General features: G+C 44.2%; 1 protein-coding gene across 1 annotated transcript; it reads right to left on the reverse strand.

Moving 5' to 3' along the window:
* Nucleotides 1–3,258: 3,258 nt before the first annotated feature.
* Nucleotides 3,259–20,598, reverse strand: LOC126209063 (uncharacterized). Its single transcript, XM_049938892.1, has 4 exons — nucleotides 20,563–20,598; nucleotides 12,447–12,604; nucleotides 7,888–7,897; nucleotides 3,259–3,489 (listed from the first exon to the last, which is right to left on the reverse strand). Exons 1-4 carry the CDS (start codon nucleotides 20,596–20,598, stop codon nucleotides 3,259–3,261), a joined length of 435 nt encoding a protein of 144 aa, XP_049794849.1.
* Between the last annotated feature and the right edge of the window lie 841 nt (nucleotides 20,599–21,439).

A 21,439-nucleotide genomic window follows, 5' to 3' on the forward strand; every position in this document is an offset into this window, starting at 1 on the left:
GGCTTCATTATATTAAGACATGCTTTAGAAGAGGCCTGAAGACAATTTTATGATCATAGAAGGAACACACTACTGTCTATGTCGCAGTTTTGAAATTTACAGAAACAGTTACAATGAGATAACAGTTAGAACACAGGTTTACACCATTCATAAACAGATTACCGCTTGTTGGTCTCCTGAAGTTAACTTACAGTTTTTGCGACAAGTAGGGCACCCGGCAGCAAAGTTATAATGGAAAAAAAGGTAAACGGTCCTGTACCGGAACATAAAAGCTGGAGAACGTACTGAGAATATCAAAATTCAGTATTAAGGATGTGTTTCTTAGTAGTGAAGATGAACAAGTGCATAAAACTCTTTAGGTATTAATTTTAGAGTGCATATTTAACAGACACTTCTGTTTTGTTTTTGTCTATATTACCACCTCTGAAGCTGCCTATCGTACACTCTTAGCAACAACAATACCAGTACATCTATTCCAGTCAGATGTATGAGAACGATTTTAACTTATAACTTTCGAGTCGATCGTTTCCCTTACTTCAAAGTGAAGCCTTCTCTATCACACCTAAAAATTTGTGTCATCGGAACGGAATTACTCAGTATAAGCGGTTACATTACATTTTTTCCCGTAGATACCTGGCTGTTTCTGTGTGTTTCGTTATTACTTTCAATTTTATGGTGTCATCCAACTTTGTTTATGGAGGATATACTATAAACCTGTTCCGAGACGAGTAGTGACTGTCCTCGGTGCTCGTTTTCCAATTTAGTGGTCAGATCTGAGAGACTTTTGAAAGTTTCTAGAATGCTGCAAGGCTTGCATTGCTGGTGTTGAAGAAATGATAATTTTAACTGATTTGTGGATAAAAGCGAGGTCGGTGACACTTCTTTAGCACGATAGTATACGTATACCAAAGCAGAGAAACAATCCAAGTCCGTCAAAATACGTTTCGGACGAAGTCTACATAGGAATATGTTGCGTAATTGGGCTCGCGCACCTCATGGTGCTAAAGACACGCATTCACAGCCTGTCCGATGTGGTGACTCACCCGCCGACCTGCTCGCTGACCTGTCTTACTGTGCGTGGACCACGGCGACTACTCTGTCGATTTTACCCGCCTGCACTGACGGATTGTGGGGTGGCAGGTAGCGGTCAGGTACGGACCCAACCGTGAGCCCATCGCCCACATCCTGGTGAGTAACTAGGGGCAGACTCACTCAGCAGGGAATCCGAACATAAGCCCATTACCCACATCCAGGGGAACTGGTAGTGACAAATACACTCACTGGGGAATCCGATCACTATCCAGACGCTCACCAGAGGGGAAAGGGTGGGTGCTGACACAGTGATCAGATCGTGATCACATCGCCTGTATACAGGGTGTTACAAAAAGGACGGCCAAATTTTCAGGAAACATTCCTCACACACAAAGAAAGAAAATATGTTATGTGGACATGTGTCCGGAAACGCTTAATTTCCATGTTAGAGCTCATTTTATTACTTCTCTTGAAATCACATTAATCATGGAATGGAAACACACAGCAACAGAACGTACCAGCGTGACTTCAAACACTTTGTTACAGGAAATGTTTAAAATGTCCTCCGTTATCGAGGATACATGCATCCACCCTCCGTCGCATGGAATCCCTGATGCGCTGATGCAGCCATGGAGAATGGCGTATTGTATCACAGCCGTCCACAATACGAGCACGAAGAGTCTCTACATTTGGTACCGGGGTTGCGTAGACAAGAGCTTTCAAATGACCCCATCAATGAAAGTTAGGAGGGCTGACGTCAGGAGAGCGTGGAGGCCATGGAATTGGTCCAACTCTACCAATCCATCGGTCACCGAATCTGTTGTTGGGAAGCGTACGAACACTTCGACTGAAATGTGCAGGAGCTCCATCATGCACGAACCACATGTTGTGTCGTACTTGCAAAGGCACATGTTCTAGCAGCACAGGTTGAGTATCCCGTGTGAAATCATGATAACGTGCTCCATTGAGCGTAGGTGGAAGGAAATGGGGCCCAATCAAGACATCACCAACAATGCCTGCCCAAACGTTGACAGAAAATCTGTGTTGATGACGTGATTGCACAATTGCGTGCGGATTCTCGTCAGCCCACACATGTCGATTGTGAAAATTTACAATTTGATCACGTTGAAATGAAGCCTCATCCGTAAAGAGAACATTTGCACTGAAATGAGGATTGACACATTGTTGGATGAACCATTCGCATAAGTGTACCCGTGGAAGCCAATCAGCTGCTGATAGTGCCTGCACACGCTGTACGTGGTACGGAAACAACTGGTTCTCCCGTAGCACTCTCCATACAGTGACGTGGTCAACGTTACCTTGTACAGCAGCAACTTCTCTGACGCTGACATTAGGGTTATCGTGAACTGCACGAAGAATTGCCTCGTCCATTGCAGGTGTCCTAGTCGTTCTAGGTCTTCCCCAGTCGCGAGTCATAGGCTGGAATGTTCCGTGCTCCCTAAGACGCCGATCAATTGCTTCGAACGTTTTCCTGTCGGGACACCTTCGTTATGGAAATCTGCCTCGATACAAACGTACCGCGCCACGGCTATTGCCCCGTGCTGATCCATACATCAAATGGGCATCTGGCAACTCCGCATTTGTAAACATTACACTGACTGCAAAACCACGTTCGTGATGAACACTAACCTGTTGATGCTACGTACTGATGTGCTTGATGCTAGTATTGTAGAGCAATGAGTCGCATGTCAACACAAGCACCGACGTCAACATTACCTTCCTTCAATTGGGCCAACTGGCCGTGAATCGAGGAAGTACAGTACATACTGACGAAACTAAAATGAGCTCTATCACGGAAATTAAGCGTTTCCGGACACATGTCCACATAACGTCTTTTCTTTATTTGTGTGTGAGGAATGTTTCCTGAAAGTTTGGCCATACCTTTTTGTAACACCCTGTATAGGCGATGAATTAGGGCCAGTTGTACCCATCACCAACACACTGGCGAAAGGGGTACGGGCATACCCAATGGGTAGAGCGGGTTCGGGGGGGGGGGGGGAAGGATAGGAGGCCAGGCTCGTCTGAATGTGTATGGGGTCCTTAAGAGTGTTCTGACTCTGAGCGATGACTCGAGTGGTACTCCACCCGACTGCACGGGAGCGCTGTGGAGAGATAGTCCAGAAAGAGAGTGATTGCCTAACTCTAGTTAACTTTATTAGAACAAGACGCACAACAGTAAGACACAGACAGAGGGAACACGGGAGGTCAGGAGGGCGGCAGCGACTGGGAGCGCGTCCTGGTGCCCGCCCCCGCCTTGTCGCCGGCAGTGGCTCTGCTGGCGGCGGCCAGCTGCAGCGCGGCCTCCGCCTCGCGCCGCGCGTGCACCGCCAGCTCCCCCGGCAGGAGCAGCTGCACCGCGGCGCACACGTCCGACGCCTTCAGCGTGCGCCGGCCCGCCTTGCGGCACAACCGACGCGCCTCCTCGCTCAGCCGCACCTGCCGCACACAGTCACTCTGTCAGCCTTAACTGCAACTGCCGACTATGGTGATTGTGGGACTGCAACGGGCCTCACACACGATCGTGGAACGCAAGCGACAGGCTGCTCGTGCGTGGGCAAATTACAAATCAGAATGATCGATTGCTGATAGCACGGAATCCCGATCCAATCAGACGAATCGTTTGCGGCCTTTATCTGTATGCCTGCCTAGCTGCGACTTGTTTGTCCAGTTTTTAAGTGAGGTTGAGTACTTTTGTATCATTTCACTGATATTTACGTTAAAATTTCTAAGTACGGATTTCAGAAAGTAAGTTGCACATATCGACCCAAATAACAGGAACAGCGCATGGCAGTCTGATTCTTTTATTGTTTCATAGTGATGTTATGTGAAGTTCAGAATTCAAATATCACTTCTCCAACGTAGTTCGATGCAAGTCTCAAAAATTCTCATTTAAATCGGGTTTTAAATTCGTTTTCGACAGGCCGCGTGGTTCTGTGGAAGAGTGCTCATCTTCCACATCAGTGGCCCAGGCTTAATGCTTGTAAAAAATGCGCGTTTGTCGAAATATTTGCATCAGCCAGGAAAGAAACCCAGAACCCCTACGTGGCAGGCTAGCTGTGTACGACATGGTCTGCGTACCTGCAGAAAGGTAGTTTTACTCTTGTGTTTTGAAGACGCTTGGAAAATTTCAAACTTCATTTCCTCATGAATTTATGAGAATGGCATCGACATGTTTTGGCTAATTAAGATTTGACTTCTGAATATATATATATATATATATATATATATATATATATATATATATATATATATATATATATATATATCTATATATATATATATAGGGTGGGCCATTGATAGTGACCGGACCAAATATCTCACGAAATAAACATCAAACGAAAAAATTACCAAGAACGAAACTTGTTTAAGCTTGAAGGGGGAAACCAGGTGGCACTATGGGTGGCCCGCTAGATGGCACTGCCATAGGTCAAACGGATATCAACTGCTTTCTTTAAAGTAGGAACCCCCATTTTTTTATTACATATTCGCGTAGTACGTAAAGAAATATGAATGTTTTAGTTGTACCACTTTTTTCGCTTTGTGACAGATGGCGCTATAATAGTCACAAACACAATTTTAGACCAACAGTTGGTAACAGGTAGGTTTTTTAAATTAAAATACAGAACGTAGGTACGTTTGAACATTTTATTTCGGTTGTTCCAATGTGATACATGTACCTTTGAGAGCTTATCATTTCTGAGAACGCATGCTGTTACAGCGTGTTTACCTGTAAATATCATATTAATGCAATAAATGCTCAAAATGATGTCCGTCAACCTCAGTGCATTTGGCAATACGTGTAACGACATTCGTCTCAACAGCGAGTAGTTCGCCTTCCGTAATGAACTACGCACACGCGGATCAAGGCACAACGCTACAACTTCATATCGGCCATATCATCTTTCCTACTTTGCAAACTTCACACAATTTTTCGCAACCTTGCAAGACTAGGGCATCCGGAAAGAGCGATCGTGCGAAGAAAGTGCTTAGCCACAGTCTAGTCGATAGTTTCCAGAATGTTTAACTCTTCAGTTGATCTGAAACACCCTTTCGGATTTAAATTGCTTACTGGACCGGGGTTTCGATAAGGAAACTTGCTTTTCCCCTTACATGATCTTACTGACGCAGCGAATTTCATTGAACATTTGAAGGTAGGAGGGAGGTACTGGCAGAAGTAAAACTTTAAAGGCGATTCGTGCCTCGTGCCTCGATGGTTCACTCCGTAAGAGCATTTACCCCCAAGGTCGTGATCCCCGTTCGACTCCCAGTTCCACACAAATTTAATGTGTGAGACTGTTTGAAATCAGTGTACATTCCGCTGCTGCAGAGGGAAAATTCATTCTAAAATCTGCTCGCTTTTGTCATACACGAAATCCGCACCGTCGTAGATTGATTTCATATTCCTTGCCTTCAGGAAGGCGTTCAATACAGTTCCACAATATCGGTTCCTGATAAATATGGAAGCGTCCTGAATATCTGAACACATTTGTGGCTGAACACAAAATGTTGTTCTTAACCGCGTAACTTCAACAGATGTATAAACAAATTCGGTAGTGTCATGTTACAGCGCCGGCATTGTTATCGGATGTATCATTCTGAAACGCCTTCTGCTTTCCTCAACCGCTTGAAGAGATCATCGGACAGTATGGGACTCGACGTTCATGACTGTATAGAGCAGTAATCGTCCAACTTTTTTGCACAAGAGCCAATACTGACATTGTGGAGCGAAACCTCTGGCCACGTGTGTACCGATCATCTTGTTAACTATCAACCTACATAAATCAATGTGTTATTTAGTATTGGAGGACAGCGTGGAGGGTAAAAATCGTAGAGGGAGACCAAGAGATGAATACACTAAGCACATTCAGAAGGACGTAGGTTGCAGTAGGTACTGGGAGATGAAGAAGCTTGCACAGGATGGAGTAGCATGGAGAGCTGCATCAAACCAGTCTCAGGACTGAAGACCACAACAACAACATGAGTCCTTAATAGACTAGCTATAGCAAGAACGCGATATGGTGGCCGCTGGTCTCCAACTACTGAACATCAAAAGTCGCCACTATTCGGAACAAGTGGTGCTGACTGTATCCTGTTTCATACTGGTGCCATTCCCAGCGCCCGCAAAGTTGTGAGACTGTAACTGCCTGACGAACTGTTGTTGTGTTGTTTGTGTGAGTAATTGTACTGCTATCTAAACGCCTTTGCGATACCAGACACGATCACAAATGTTTATGAAAGTTTTTGAATGTCATATTTGTTCTATTCATTGTGTTGAGTTGTAAAACTCTTAGTATAATATTTTATTAATTGTTACAAGTAAGTACTACCTATTCATTTTACAATTTCCGACGGCAGAACGCGGAACTAAGCTTTGTTTACATACTGACGGCACCGAAGGTGCGATACGCGAATGACGGCCGCGGCTTGGCATTGTACAGTCACGTTATGGTCATAGTGCGTTACTACTGCTGTATACTGTTAGAGCCTGCCAGAATGGACCGCCATCGTGAAAATATACGTTATCGAAGAGTACACTCAGACGGAAAAGTCTTTATTAAGAACATAGTTAAATTCTGTCGAGATGCCGCTACAAAACAGCTCTGGAGAGAGCAGCAACCGCAGTAGGAAAGAGTGTTAAAGGGCAGTGCGTAGTATTGTTAACGATATTAAGAAAGCCAGAGGGAGTCGTCAGAAAACTGTGGCACTAAGGAAGAACAGACTCAGCAAGAAAACGGAGTGTCTCGACGACTTTGATAACTGTTCACTGAAAAAGAAATCCTTGGAATATTACGACTTTAAAACAGAAATATCCACTCTTCGAAAGCCTTACAACTGGAAAATTGGAAATTTGTAGTAAGCTCCTATGGGACCAAACTGATGAGGTCATCGGTCCCTAGGCTTACACACTACTTAATCTAATTTAAACTAACCTGCGCTAAGGACAACACACACACATACACCCATGCCCGAGGGAGGACTCGAACCTCCGAAGGGGGGAGCCGCACGAACCGTGCAAGAGGCCCTAGACCGCGCGGCTACTCCGCGCGGCGCTTACAACTGGGTAAAGGAGGATACAGACATTAATTTCACTGGGAAACGCACCACTTTGTGGAAAAATTTGGATGATTTGGGGTTTAGTTTTAAAAGATGTAACAATAGACGAATATTTCTGGATGAGAGGGAGGGCATAGTATGGTGTGCACCCTGTGTTAGAACATCAAGAGAAACGTGCGAAAAACGGGTTTCTGCCCATAGTTTATACTGATGGAACATGGGTGCAAACACACTATACAGATAGTACATGTTGGCAGCATACTGACGTACCAGGTGTGCGGAAAAATGAAGTTTCTGAATAAAGAGCAATAGTGTTTCATGCTGGAAGAGAAGTGGGGTTCACTGAGCACTAGAGCTCATCTATGGTTCTAGATCAACATCGGAGGATTATCATAATCAAATAAATAATGGAAATTATGGAGGAGGATATTGGTGTGTAACGTCCCGTCGATAACGAGGTCATTGGAGACGGAGCGCAAGCTCGGTTTAGGGAAGGATGGGGAAGGAAGTCGGCCGTGCCCTTTCAAAGGAACCATCCCGGCATTTGCCTGAAATGATTTAGGGAAATAACGGAAAACCTAAATCAGGATGGCCGGACGCGGGATTGAACCGTCGTCCTCCCGAATGCGAGTCCAGTGTGCTAACCACTGCGCCACCTAGCTCGGTTATGGAAATTATGTAAAACGATTGTAAGAGCGACTAATATCAAATATTCCATATGGATGTATTATATTATACAAAGCACTCTACCACTGACTTCACGAAAATAAAGCGCCTAACACATCTTCTCCTAAAGCAGATATACAATCATGGTTGACTAAGCATAAAATTCCGTTCGGTGCGGATTTAACTAGGATTACAGACAATATCCTCAAAATCGATTTGATGCAGAATTCTAGAGTATATCCTGAGTTCGAATATAGTAAATTTTCTAGAGACTGAAAAGCTCGCCGGCCGGTGTGGCCGTGCGGTTTTCGGCGCTACAGTCTGGAGCAGAGCGACCGCCACGGTCGCAGGTTCGAATCCTGCCTCGGGCATGGATGTGTGTGATGTCCTTAGGTTAGTTAGGTTTAATTAGTTCTAAATTCTAGGCGACTGATGACCTCAGAAGTTAAGTCGCATAGTGCTCAGAGCCATTTGAGCCACTGAAAAGCTCACGTCCACGAATCAGCATCGCTCGTGCGAAACCCAGCTTGCTCTTTTCTCATATGATATATTGTGAGCTATGGACGAAGAGCAGCAGGGAAAGTGCTTAATTCTAGAATTCCGAAAAGGATTCGACACGGTACCCCACTGCGGATTCTTAACTAAATGGATACGGAATAGGCTCCCAGATATGCGACTGGCTCGAAGGCTTCTTAAGCGATACAATCCAGTATGTTGTACCGGATCCTTTATTGTATGATTATATGATAACGGAACAAACACTGGTAGCAGTTACTTCCGTAAAATATCTGGGAATGTGCGTACGGAACGATTTGAAGTGGAATGATCATATAAAATTAATTGTTGGAAAGGCGGGTGCCAGGTTGAGATTCATTGGGAGAGTCCTTAGAAAATGTAGTCCATCAACAAAGGAGGTGGCTTACAAAACACTCGTTCGTCCTATGCTTGAGTATTGCTCATCAGTATGGGATCCGTACCAGGTCGGGTTGACAGAGGAGATAGAGAAGATCAAAGAAGAGCGGCGCGTTTCGTCACAAGGTTATTTGGTAAGCGTGATAGCGTTACGGAGATGTTTAGCAAACTCAAGTGGCAGACTCTGCAAGAGAGGCGCTCTGCATAGCTGTGTAGCTTACTGTCCAGGTTTCGAGAGCGTGCGTTTCTGGATGAGGTATCAAATATATTCCTTCCCCCTACTTATACCTCCCGAGGAGATCACGAATGTAAAATTAGAGAGATTCGAGCGCGCACGGAGGCTTTCCGGCAGTCGTTCTTCCCGCGAACCATACGCGACTGGAACAGGAAAGGGAGGTAATGACAGTGGCACGTAAAGTGCCCTCCGCCACACACCTTTGGGTGGCTTGCGGAGTATAAATGTAGATGTAGATGTAGGATGTAGTATGCATCACATGTAGGGAGGTTTATGGTATAAAGTGTTTAAAAGGAAGGAAAATATTTTGTGATAAGATGCGCATCGTAGTCTACGGGTTTGAGTGTACGTTGATAGTAATCAGATATCATTGCATTTAAGTTATTGTTTTAATCAAAATTTTGTGATCAATATTTTATTACCTTTAGAGATCGCAAGTGGTATCTAGAAAAAATATGTATTGTCATGTGGCGTTAGATCTTTTATTAAACCTTGCGATAAGCAATTTGTATTTTTCCTTTGCTTCGAAAGGGATTTTGAGTTTTAAGCGTTGTATATTGATTCCGAGAGCTGTTCCTTCATCTGTTAAAAAAATACTTCAGGAACTTTCATTGAGAAAATATATTGAGGATATTGCTGTTCATGATAACGATTGTTCACTTGCTATTTTACAATCAAGTTAATATAGTTGAAAAATTTTAAAGGTAAAAGAAGCTTTTATTAGAGACCCGGTGCCTGCCGAAACTCCCCACAACTTCCACGTAAAAGCATTGGCCCTCGGGCCATGTCTGATGTTTTCCCCAGTATCTATCGCAGCTAATGCCTGCGGAGCATGTCAGCGGTGACCTGCTTGACACAGTCACATCATTTAAATATCTGGGATTAACGTTGCGAAGCCATACGGAATGGAAAGAGCATGTGAGGATTGTGGTAGGGAAGTCAACTGGTTGGCTTTGGTTTATTGGGAGAATTTTAGGAAAGTGTGATTCATCTGTAAATGAGGCCGCACATATGATTCTAGTGCGACGTGTTCTTGAGTACTGCTCAAATTTTTGGGATCTGCACCAGGTATAACGGAAGGAATACACGGAGGAATTCATAGGCGAGCTACTAGATTTGTTACCGGTAGGTTCGATCAACACGCATGTGTTCCGGATATGCTTCGGGAGCTCAGGTGGGAATCCCTGGAAGGAATAAGGCATTTATTTCGAAGAACACTAATGAGGAAGTTACAGAACTGGCATTTAAAACTGACTGCAGAACGACCCTACTGCCGCCAACATACATTTCGCTAGGGACCACGAAGATTTGATACGAGAAATTAGGACTCATACGGAGGCTCTTTCCGTGAATGGAATAGGAAACGTCCAGTTGTGGTATAGGGTACCGTTTGCAACGCACTTCATGGTGGCTTGCAGAGGATGTATGTAGATGCAAATGTAATAAGCAAGTAACTCTTGGAAGTTGTGAAACATCACAAACGGTGGCAATATATACGATAGATAGAGTACTAAAGGAATCCGGTAAAGGGCTCACAGTGTTACTCCCTCTACCCTACAACTGTGTTCTGAACCCCATCGAACTTAACGGGAATAAAATGAAACAGAAAGTTTCATCGAACGACGTCAGCAGCACTACCCTTTGCCACCATAAACAAATGACAACGGGTTAAATAGAGAGCATTACGACAGACGACAGGAAGAAGGCAGTGATAATATGATAACTATAATGAGCGAATACTGGCACAGAGACGCGCTGATGGACGAAGATATTGAGAGCGTCATTATTCAACTTTAGTCAGACAGTGAGTGTGAAATTTCGTTGCCTCATTCTGAGGATGTATCGGACGAGGCAGATTCAGACTAGACAGAGACCGCGGCTTCGGACATCGGCAACAGCTGTATCCAGTCAGTAGATGAGATAGAATTGTTTGCAGAAGACTAGGTGTTCTGCCCTTACACATGGATTAAATGTTGTTGAAAACATTGAATTAAGTTTTTTCATTAAGACAAATTTTTTGTTCCTGTCTTTGTTTTTTCATTTGGAATCCTAGTGATGGGATTTTAATTATTTTTTTATCCATCGTAATATTTAAACGTTTGAAAATGCCGATGTACTGATTAAAAAACAAAAGTTGATTAATCTGTTTCTTCTGATTGTGTAATGCGGTCACAAATGTAGTTTTCACAGGCAGATTTAATAATATAGTTATCGAAGTCATTTCCAGAAAGATCGGAAAATAAGAAAGAGTCATAGCACCTGACAAGATTTGAACGCACAACCTCTTGCACATTAAGCGTCCACTGGCACGTCTGCATTACTTCAGCTGACAGTACGTGTTTTTTTTCTTTTATTAGTATACATTCTCGCGTGAAGTTGCGAAAATTATTGTTCTTCGTCCATTTCTTCCGAACGAAGACCCACTGGGGTGAATCGATCCAGGATGTTATACCTAGGACCTCAACATACATCACCGTCTGCACGATTTCAAAAGGCGATGCCCTCAGTAGGCACCTTTCTGTGAGTTACTACATCCTACACCAAAGTTTCTCTATCATTTCCTACAGAATAATGTAGTAACGGCGACAGTATTTTCATATTCTGCACGCCCAATTATTACATACAAAAACACAAGTTTTTTTTTTAAATTTTACACGATTCTCTGTAGAAGAATGTGTTAGTAGAAAACGTGTTACGCGTTTGTTTCACTTATTAGATCGTAAAACAAGTTTCTTTTATTTTCATTTCCTGCAGAAGCATAGATTAAAAGCGAATGTACCATTGCTCCTAAACGCACTCACAGCTGCATTATTCGATTGTAATACAACAGTTTTATATTATTATTCCTCATTTCGACTGCTTGTAAATACAAGAATGTGTTAACATAATGTACACTTGTTTTATCTGCTGCACGTATAAAAAGTAAAGTTCACGAACTGTGCTACATTGTCAATGAGCGCAGTTGTACCGTTCGTGCGTCATCCGAAACAACCTATAGCAACGCACGTCAACAGTTGGCAGCGTGCCCAACTAAAGTGGAAATTGTAAACTGAACGGGTTATACAGCCTATGGAGACGACTGTCTCTGTAATGTGTATTCACGAATCCAGATTACTTCTAAGTCAAAATTTATACCACAAAAACTCATCGGTAAGAGTTGCGCACGCCCATGAGTTGTCAGCACTGGAAGACAAACAGTAAACCATCCCACTCTCACATCCTCTATTCCCTCAGGGGTAGCGCTGCTCACCTCTCTGAGGCGACCAGCTTACTAGCTCAAGGCCGAAGTTACCAAACGCAATTAAAATTAATTACGTCTTAACACATTACTGCCTGTGTAAGTATTTTTTTTTGTAACTAAACAGGAAAACTACGCTTTTAGGAAGCTCATAACATTACTAGGCGTTTTTGGAATGGGCTGCTAGCTGGCGATGCATTTTATTATAAAATATGGCTTAGAACATCGGGCCGCACGAATTCTTGATTAGGCCGGCGGGGCGCAGTTCGATGACCACTCTAGATGTACTGGTGTTTTAACAGCGAGAGACGTGCCTGCATGTCGGACAGGAAGGAGTCCATGACGGCGATGGCGGCCTTGGAGATGCGCCTCCTGGGGTGTATGGTGCGCATGAGCGAGCGCACGTAGCGCGCGTACGAGCGTATCTGTCGCTGCGTGCGCGCCTTCTTCCGCCGCTGCCGCCGCCTCGGCCGCACCTCGCCGTCGCCGCCGCCACCGCTGGGGTGTGCCGACGCGTCGCCCGCGCAGCGCAGGCCCGGCGCCAGCTTCTCCGGAGTGCCGCTGCTGTCGCCGACATCGCTGCAGCTCGCATCGGTTGAAGTGTCTGGCGTCCCACCCGTCCGCACTGCGCGGCAACACAGTTGTCACATTCTACTATTCCTAAATTTATTACATTTCAGTTTATTATGTAGTGGGCTTAATTTTACTAACGTACAGCTATCTTGAACGGTGTGCATGCATAAGGCACATCCTCAATTCACGTAGTGAAAATACACTCCTGGAAATGGAAAAAAGAACACATTGACACCGGTGTGTCAGACCCACCATACTTGCTCCGGACACTGCGAGAGGGCTGTACAAGCAATGATCACACGCACGGCACAGCGGACACACCAGGAACCGCGGTGTTGGCCGTCGACTGGCGCTAGCTGCGCAGCATTTGTGCACCGCCGCCGTCAGTGTCAGCCAGTTTGCCGTGGCATACGGAGCTCCATCGCAGTCTTTAACACTGGTAGCATGCCGCGACAGCGTGGACGTGAACCGTATGTGCAGTTGACGGACATTGAGCGAGGGCGTATAGTGGGCATGCGGGAGGCCGGGTGGACGTACCGCCGAATTGCTCAACACGTGGGGCGTGAGGTCTCCACAGTACATCGATGTTGTCGCCAGTGGTCGGCGGAAGGTGCACGTGCCCGTCGACCTGGGACCGGACCGCAGCGACGCACGGATGCACGCCAAGACCGTAGGATCCTAGGCAGTGCCGTAGGGGACCGCACCGCCACTTCCCAGCAAATTAGGGACACTGTTGCTCCTGGGGTATTGGCGAGGACCATTCGCAACCGTCTCCATGAAGCTGGGCTACGGTCCCACACACCGTTAGGACGTCTTCCGCTCACGCCCCAACATCGTGCAGCCCGCCTCCAGTGGTGTCGCGACAGGCGTGAATGGAGGGACGAATGGAGACGTGTCGTCTTCAGCGATGAGAGTCGCTTCTGCCTTGGTGCCAATGATGGTCGTATGCGTGTTTGGCGCCGTGTAGGTGAGCGCCACAATCAGGACTGCATACGACCGAGGCACACAGGGCCAACACCCGGCATCATGGTAAGGGGAGCGATCTCCTACACTGGCCGTACACCACTGGTGATCGTCGAGGGGACACTGAATAGTGCACGGTACATCCAAACCGTCATCGAACCCATCGTTCTACCATTCCTAGACCGGCAAGGGAACTTGCTGTTCCAACAGGACAATGCACGTCCGCATGTATCCCGTGCCACCCAACGTGCTCTAGAAGGTGTAAGTCAACTACCCTGGCCAGCAAGATCTCCGGATCTGTCCCCCACTGAGCATGTTTGGGACTGGATGAAGCGTCGTCTCACGCGGTCTGCACGTCCAGCACGAACGCTGGTCCAACTGAGGCGCCAGGTGGAAATGGCATGGCAAGCCGTTCCACAGGACTACATCCAGCATCTCTACGATCGTCTCCATGGGAGAATAGCAGCCTGCATTGTTGCGAAAGGTGGATATACACTGTACTAGTGCCGACATTGTGCATGCTCTGTTGCCTGTGTCTATGTGCCTGTGGTTTTGTCAGTGTGATCATGTGATGTATCTGACCCCAGGAATGTGTCAATAAAGTTTCCCCTTCCTGGGACAATGAATTCACGGTGTTCTTATTTCAATTTCCAGGAGTGTATGACTGTCAGTCAACACCTAAGTCTGTGTAGACTACAAAAACTTACACCAATCGCTGTCTTTTTTTTTACTATCTGTGGCATTGTCTCTACACGTTTATTCCTAAGTACTAAGTAAGAGAACTATGTGGAAACTAAACACATACGAAAATAGACACATAGCAGTTGACAGAGCATCGCTCCCTTACCGGTGCTCAATATGGACACCTTTTGAGACGTACCGAACGTCAACATTAATGGAAGAGAACGAACGTGCAAGTCATTGTTGCTACCAAGGAAGATGTAACCTGTTCATCGGGTTGCCCATCTGCTGTCACGAATTAAACTACAGGACATTAAAATTGCTACACCACGAAGATGACGGGCTACAGACGCGAAATTTAACCGACAGGAACAAGATGCTGTGATATGCAAATGATTAGCTTTTCAGAGCATTCACACAAGGTTGACGCCCATGGCGACACCTACAACGTGCTGACATGAGGAAAGTTTCCAACCGATTTCTCATACACAAACAGCAGTGACCGGCGTTGCCTGGTGAAACGTTGTTCTGATGCCTCGTGTAAGGAGGAGAAATGCGAACGGTCGCAGGTTCAAATCCTGCCTCGGGCATGGATGTGTGTGATGGCCTTAGGTTGGTTAGGTTTAATTAGTTCTAAGTTCTAGGCGACTGATGACCTCAGAAGTTAAGTCGCATAGTGCTCAGAACCATTTTGATTGCGGTTTATCGTATCGCGACATTGCTGCTCGCGTTGGTCGAGATCCAGTGACTGTTAGCAGAATGTGGAATCGGTGGGTTCAGGAGGGTAATACGGAACGCAGTGCTGGATCCCAACGGCCTCGTATCACTAGCAGTCGAGATGACAGGCATCTTATCCGCATGGATCGTGCAGCCACGTCTCGATCCCTGAGCAACAAATGGCGACGTTTGCAAGACAACAACCATCTGCACGAACAGTTCGACGACGTTTGCAGCAGCATGGACTATCAGCTAGGAGACCGTGGCTGCGGTTACCCTTGACGCTGCATCATAGACAGGAGCGCCTGCGATGGTGTAATCAACGACGAACCTGGGTGCACGAGTGGCAAAACGTCATTTTTTAGGATGAATCCAGGTTCTGTTTACAGCATCATGATGGTCGCATCCGTGTTTGGCAACATTGCGGTGAACGCACAATGGAAGCGTGTATTCATCACCATACTGGCGTATCACCCGGCGTGATGGTATGGGGTGCCATTGGTTACACGTCTCGGTCTACTCTTATTCTCATTGACGGCCCTTTGAACAGTGGACGTTACATTTCAGATGTGTTACGACCCGTGGTTCTACCCTTCATTCGATCCCTGCGAAACCCTACATTTCAGCAGGATAATGCACGACCGCATGTTGCGGGTTCTGTAAGGGCCTTCCTCGGTACAGAAAATGTTCGACTGCTGTCCTGGCCAGCACATTCTCCAGATCTCTCACCAATTCAAAACGTCTGGTCAATTATGGCCGAGCAACTGGCTCGTCACAAATACACCACTCTACTCTTGATGAACTGTGATATCGAGTTGAAGCTGTACGGGCAGCTGTACCTGTACACGCAATCCAAGCTCTGTTGGACTCAATGCCCAGGCGTATCAAGGCCGTTATTACGGCCAGAGGTGGTTGTTCTGGGTACTGATTTCTCAGGATCTATGTACCCAAACTGCGTGAAAATGAAATCACATGTCATTTCTACTATAATATATTTGTCCGATGAATACCCGTTTATCATCTGCATTTCTTCTTGGTGTAGCAGCTATAATGGCCAGTAGTGTAATTTAACGAAATGATTCGTCTGCATGTTCTGACACACCTGCCCCCTAGTGGTGGCTCTGCAGCTACGCCGTGGTGTGTATTACGAGTACAAACTTGGAGAGATGGTCTAGCCACTGATTGGTGTATGTCTGTTAGTTTTCTGATACATGGGAGGTACAACGCTGTAGTGGTATCTTTTAACTTAATATCTTTGCTCACTTTGGTTATTGACATTATTCTCTTGTAAGAATGTCACTCATGGCATTACAGATATCTGTGGTGCTAACTGATGTCTTTGGGACTTGCTACAGACGGAGCCTCTCCTTTGTGCATGTTGTCAAGTGATGTGACGTAGGATAGCTGGTGGAGACAGAAGGGGCCCATGTCTTTGGAAGAGTGGACGGTACCGGGATACGGCAGTATGCAGGCAGACTTAAAAAACGAAGGGCAGTTTATTTTGAGCTGTAAGTTATTTTCAGTTGTCTAATTTCGTGAATTCCCTGCTTTTCTTTCCGTAAAGGTGGCCTAGAAGTCTTGTGACAAGCTTCGAAGGGTTGGTGAGGGCGTCTTGAGGAACAAATCGAGGATAGGAAACCACGTCCGGGAACATCATCAACGACGCTACTGACTGAACGTCGAACTTACAGCCGCCGATACCTGCCACTACGCCACACCTTCGGTAGCAAACGTGAATTTATACGCTCACTAACTGTAGCCGCAATGTCTCGAAATGTTGTTTGTTAATTAGTGATTGATGCCATGATCGCCAGTGGAGAAGATGGAGCTAGTTGTCTGCGTAGACAAGTCATCTCTCCTATGAACGTGGTTTCCGTACATAGTTGCTGGAATTCCAATTGCTACTTCGTGATTACGCGTTTTACATTGGTTTTTGTAGTGTGCCTGGAGTTACTCGTGGGACTATTCTTTCTTATGATTTGGTAGAATTTAACACGCTAATTTCTTCTTGTAAACCTTTTGCACTTCTTATTTGCATTCCGACATCGTTATGTCTATACTGTTTCGTTCATTTACATCTACGTGAACATTCTGCAGGCCACGGCACAATGAATATTGTAGGTTGTATCATGCCAGTGGTATCGATTTTTTTTCATATTCAATCTGCTTGCTGAGCTAAGAAAAATTATAATTTATATACGAGTGTAAACGCCCTTATCTCTCTGATCTAAAAGTCATCAACTGTACGTGAGATGTACTTCGGTAACAGCATAATGGTCACGCAGTCATCTTCGAACACAGGTTCTCTCAAGAGATTCTCAAGAAAAGCCGAAATCAATGTTAACAGCACAGAGATCTTGTGTACATAATTCAGTTAAGCAACAGTATGCAAAACAACTTGAACCAAACAAGAAACTGTACTGTTTGTAGGACAAACAGCTAAGAGAACATCAACACAACAGCAGAAGGAACAAAGAGGAAATTAAATATACTCCCAAGAAAGCAACTGCAGGAGAACATACCGCACACACTCACACAGTCAACACATTTTGACACGCACACTTTACTCAAAAGTTATGAATCCTAGAGACAAACAACTAACCGAAGCAGAAAAAGAATTTGCTAGCTAAAGCGCTTAAATACAACACTAAAAAGTGTGAATTAACAAATTCAGGCATAAAGGAATCATAATAGAAACTGAATGTTTTGTAGCAAAAGAAAAAGAAAACCAAAACATTGACATATACGATATACGTAAATGCAGGACTAGTTCGAAAACTGACAGAACACAAAAAAAGGATGGCTTCATCAAACCAAGGAAATCCATAGAAGCGAAAGGAGAGATGACAAAGAAGCACTAACAATTAAGAATATAAGAAAAAGAACTTCAGGAAAGCGGGACAACAGCTGCAATAGCAGACAAACGTAATTGTATAGTGCTAATGAATAATTAGGAATACATGAATAAAACAGAACAACTATTACAAAAAAATAATACCGAAGAACTAAAGTTTGACAAAACTAATATATTTCAACAAAACTGAAAAACACATGAAAAGATGCCAAAATTTCAATCACAAAAATAGGCACTTATACTCGACACCGTTCTTCCGATATGAAGCTCCACAGCGCTGTTTCAATTTTGGTTTCGCTACAGTGATTTAGAGTAAAGTTGCTGCTAGATTAAGCGCACACCATGCCAGTTCTGATGCAAATACCTTCTTCATTTCAGACTGTGGCACTGATTACTTCTGAAGCATCATACAGTGTCATTTAGATTACTGGAATATGTGAGTCTGTCTGTTCCAGCCGCAATACCTGTGAATCTCTAAAGACTGAAATGATATGCTCCTCCTTTTCCGATTCCTGGTGTTAAATTTCCTGCCTTGTCTCCTCACAGTACTTAATTTTAGGATCGGTTTCGAATTGCTGCTTCGTCCTGATTCACGATTTATAGCGGCTATAAAGTATATTTACTGTGTGTATTAGGTGACAACTAGTATAATATGTAGACTCACTAATTATTGAGGGCCCGCATCTCGTGGTCGTGCGGTAGCGTTCTCGCTTCCCACGCCCGGGTTCCTGGGTTCGATTCCAGGCGGGGTCAGGGATTTTCTCTGCCTTGTGAGGGCTGGGTGTTGTGTGCTGTCCTTAGGTTAGTTAGGTTTAAGTAGTTCTAAGTTCTAGGGGACTTATGACCACAGCAGTTGAGTCCCATAGTGCTCAGAGCCATTTGAACCATAATTATTGAGGTGGTGGGTTATTTTGTATCTTCATATTGTTTGATGTATTGTGTTAATAAAGTATTAAAAAAAAAAACTCCACAATTATAAACGGAAAGCACTAAACTGTGGATGTCGTACAGTATTTGTGCAACATCCACAATTTAATGTCTTCGCTTAAAAGTAATAAGTATTGAATCTAACGGGAAATTCGCGGTCAGTTGGTGCTTTTGGACGTGGACTAACCCAAATTTCCACATTTCTAGTTGAGATATCAGCCTTCTGACAGATATGATGCGGCACGCCACATATTTCCTCTTTTGTGCCAACATCTTCAAAGCAGGGCAGCACTTGCTCCCTACATCCTACATTACTTGTTCCGCCTGTGTCTACCCCTGCAGTTTGTACGATGTGCGGCTCCATCTAGTACCATGATAGTTACACCCTTATGTCTTAACACATTTCCTATCACCCTGTCCCTTCTTCTTGCCACTGTTTTCGTACGTTCCCCTCTTCGCCGATTATGCGGAGAATATCCTGATTCCATATCTTGCCTGTCCACATAACTGTCAACAGTCATCTGTAGAACCACATCTCAAATGCTTCCATTCTCTTCTGTTCCATTTTTCCACCTATCCGTGATTCATTACCATACAATGCTGTACTTCAAACGTACATTTTCAGTTATTTCATCCTCAGACTGCGGCCATTTGTTGGATGACATTTTTTCGAAAGTCTGATGGTTTATCTTCAGGTTTAGAGTATCTATCACGCCGACATGAAGAGTCATTTGGTTGCTGCTTCCCTCAAAATTTTTTTAGAAATGTTCATTGCACTCTTAATGTTACCGCCATTGCTTTTAATTTCACAAGAGGCTGTTTTAAATTTTCTGTGTGATGAATAGTCCTTACGACGACCATCTAAACCTAAAGCTGAAAAATCACTACAGTACACAAAGAAATCCGAAAACAGGATGAAATAGTTGGTATCAAAATAAATAGCTAACTATCTGACTAACTCCTACTGAACACATCACTAGACCGGGTCAAGAGGAATTAGCAACACTAACCGTAGGTTCTGACCAGTGACGTTATGGTAATGGGTATTGTGGTGTCATTTCTTGATGTCCATTTTAAATTACTTATTACGTAGAGCTGTTTGTTGTCATAATTTCATAGTTTCGAGAGAAATTAAATTTTTAGTCTCTGATATCTATGAGAAACAAAGTACTGCATCTCCCGTATCGGAGGGAATTATGATAGTTGATCGATTTACGATAGATATGCAGGGTGGCCTGGAAGTCTGAGCAACTTGTAACGTGGCAGATTGTGCTGAGAAATAATTGTTAAGAAAAAAAAAGTTTATATTTTGCCATTTCCAAGTTAATTAGCATTAAAGGTAGCCAATTATGCTGTTTCGCCCGCAAATTCAAGCGGCTGCCAGATACAATCAAAATCAGTTGCTATCATAGCGTAGATGATGGCGCACGGGACTCATCAGTCATCGGCCCGAGTTCGATCCTGATTACCGTCCGACGTCCAATTTTTGTATCGGTCTCTTTTTCGGATTTAGGAAACTAAACGATGAACACGTTTGCCGATACCGTGGCCTACGCAACGACTTGATTGCCTAACTTCAGTTCTAACCTGGTAAAGGTGAAACGTATCGATTATTTTCGAAACAATTATTTCTTGATACAACCTATCGTACAACACCCTTACAATCTTTTCAGACTGTGTCTGACCAACCTGTATATGCGTATTTTGATTTGTAGTGTTCGTCATGGTCCCCACTAAAGCTATAGTGCTTTTTTTTACGATACTGATTCTTTTTCTTTTCGATAAAGTGTTAAAGTTCTTCTTTTGATAACTATTTGATTTCTTACCGGTAAATATATGCATTCGGAACGACGTACAGCAGTCTCCACTTGAACTTTGACCTGAGGAGTTTGTTCCGATACGAACTGCGATTTATTTCCGACAATTTTTTCTCCCTTAGTACTGTGTGTTGATGCCTATTACAGCTCTAAACCAGTTTTGCGATACTAGATTCGTTTTACTTCCAAGTTAATTAGCATTGAAGCTAGCCAATTAGGCTGTTTCTCTTATTTATATTTGACTGATTATAATAGTTGTAATTCGAACTCTTTCTTTCCCAATGTAGTAATTCTCGTAATCAGAGCTGTATGTGTAGTTTGTCTTTCAAAGTCTCCTCAACGATATGGTGTATAGCCACCATTTTGTTTACGATATCTATCGATTGTTCTCTACGTCTCTAATAAGAGCCAACGTCTGCTGTCACAATTTCGTTTCTATCCACTTGACCTATACAGCTCAGCTGAAAAGCACAGTACACAAAGCCAAAAACTGCTATGAGTACAGATAGCTATTTAACAGAACTGCATCACGATAACGACTGTGCCAGCACCATCACAAATTATAGCGCCCCCTACAAATCCAATAAAATCTACAAACTAACTATCGTTAAAAGGGCCCTTAAGCACACGAATGACGTCATCCACCACATCATCATCACTTGTAAAAATTTTCAAAAATCTCTTGGTGTTTTTCCATCAAATTAAGTATGGTGTCTTGCAGATTGCTTGAAATAATACTGCAGCAGATA

Source organism: Schistocerca nitens, chromosome 1 (genome assembly GCF_023898315.1).
Source record: "Schistocerca nitens isolate TAMUIC-IGC-003100 chromosome 1, iqSchNite1.1, whole genome shotgun sequence".
Taxonomy (NCBI): Eukaryota; Metazoa; Arthropoda; class Insecta; order Orthoptera; family Acrididae; genus Schistocerca; species Schistocerca nitens.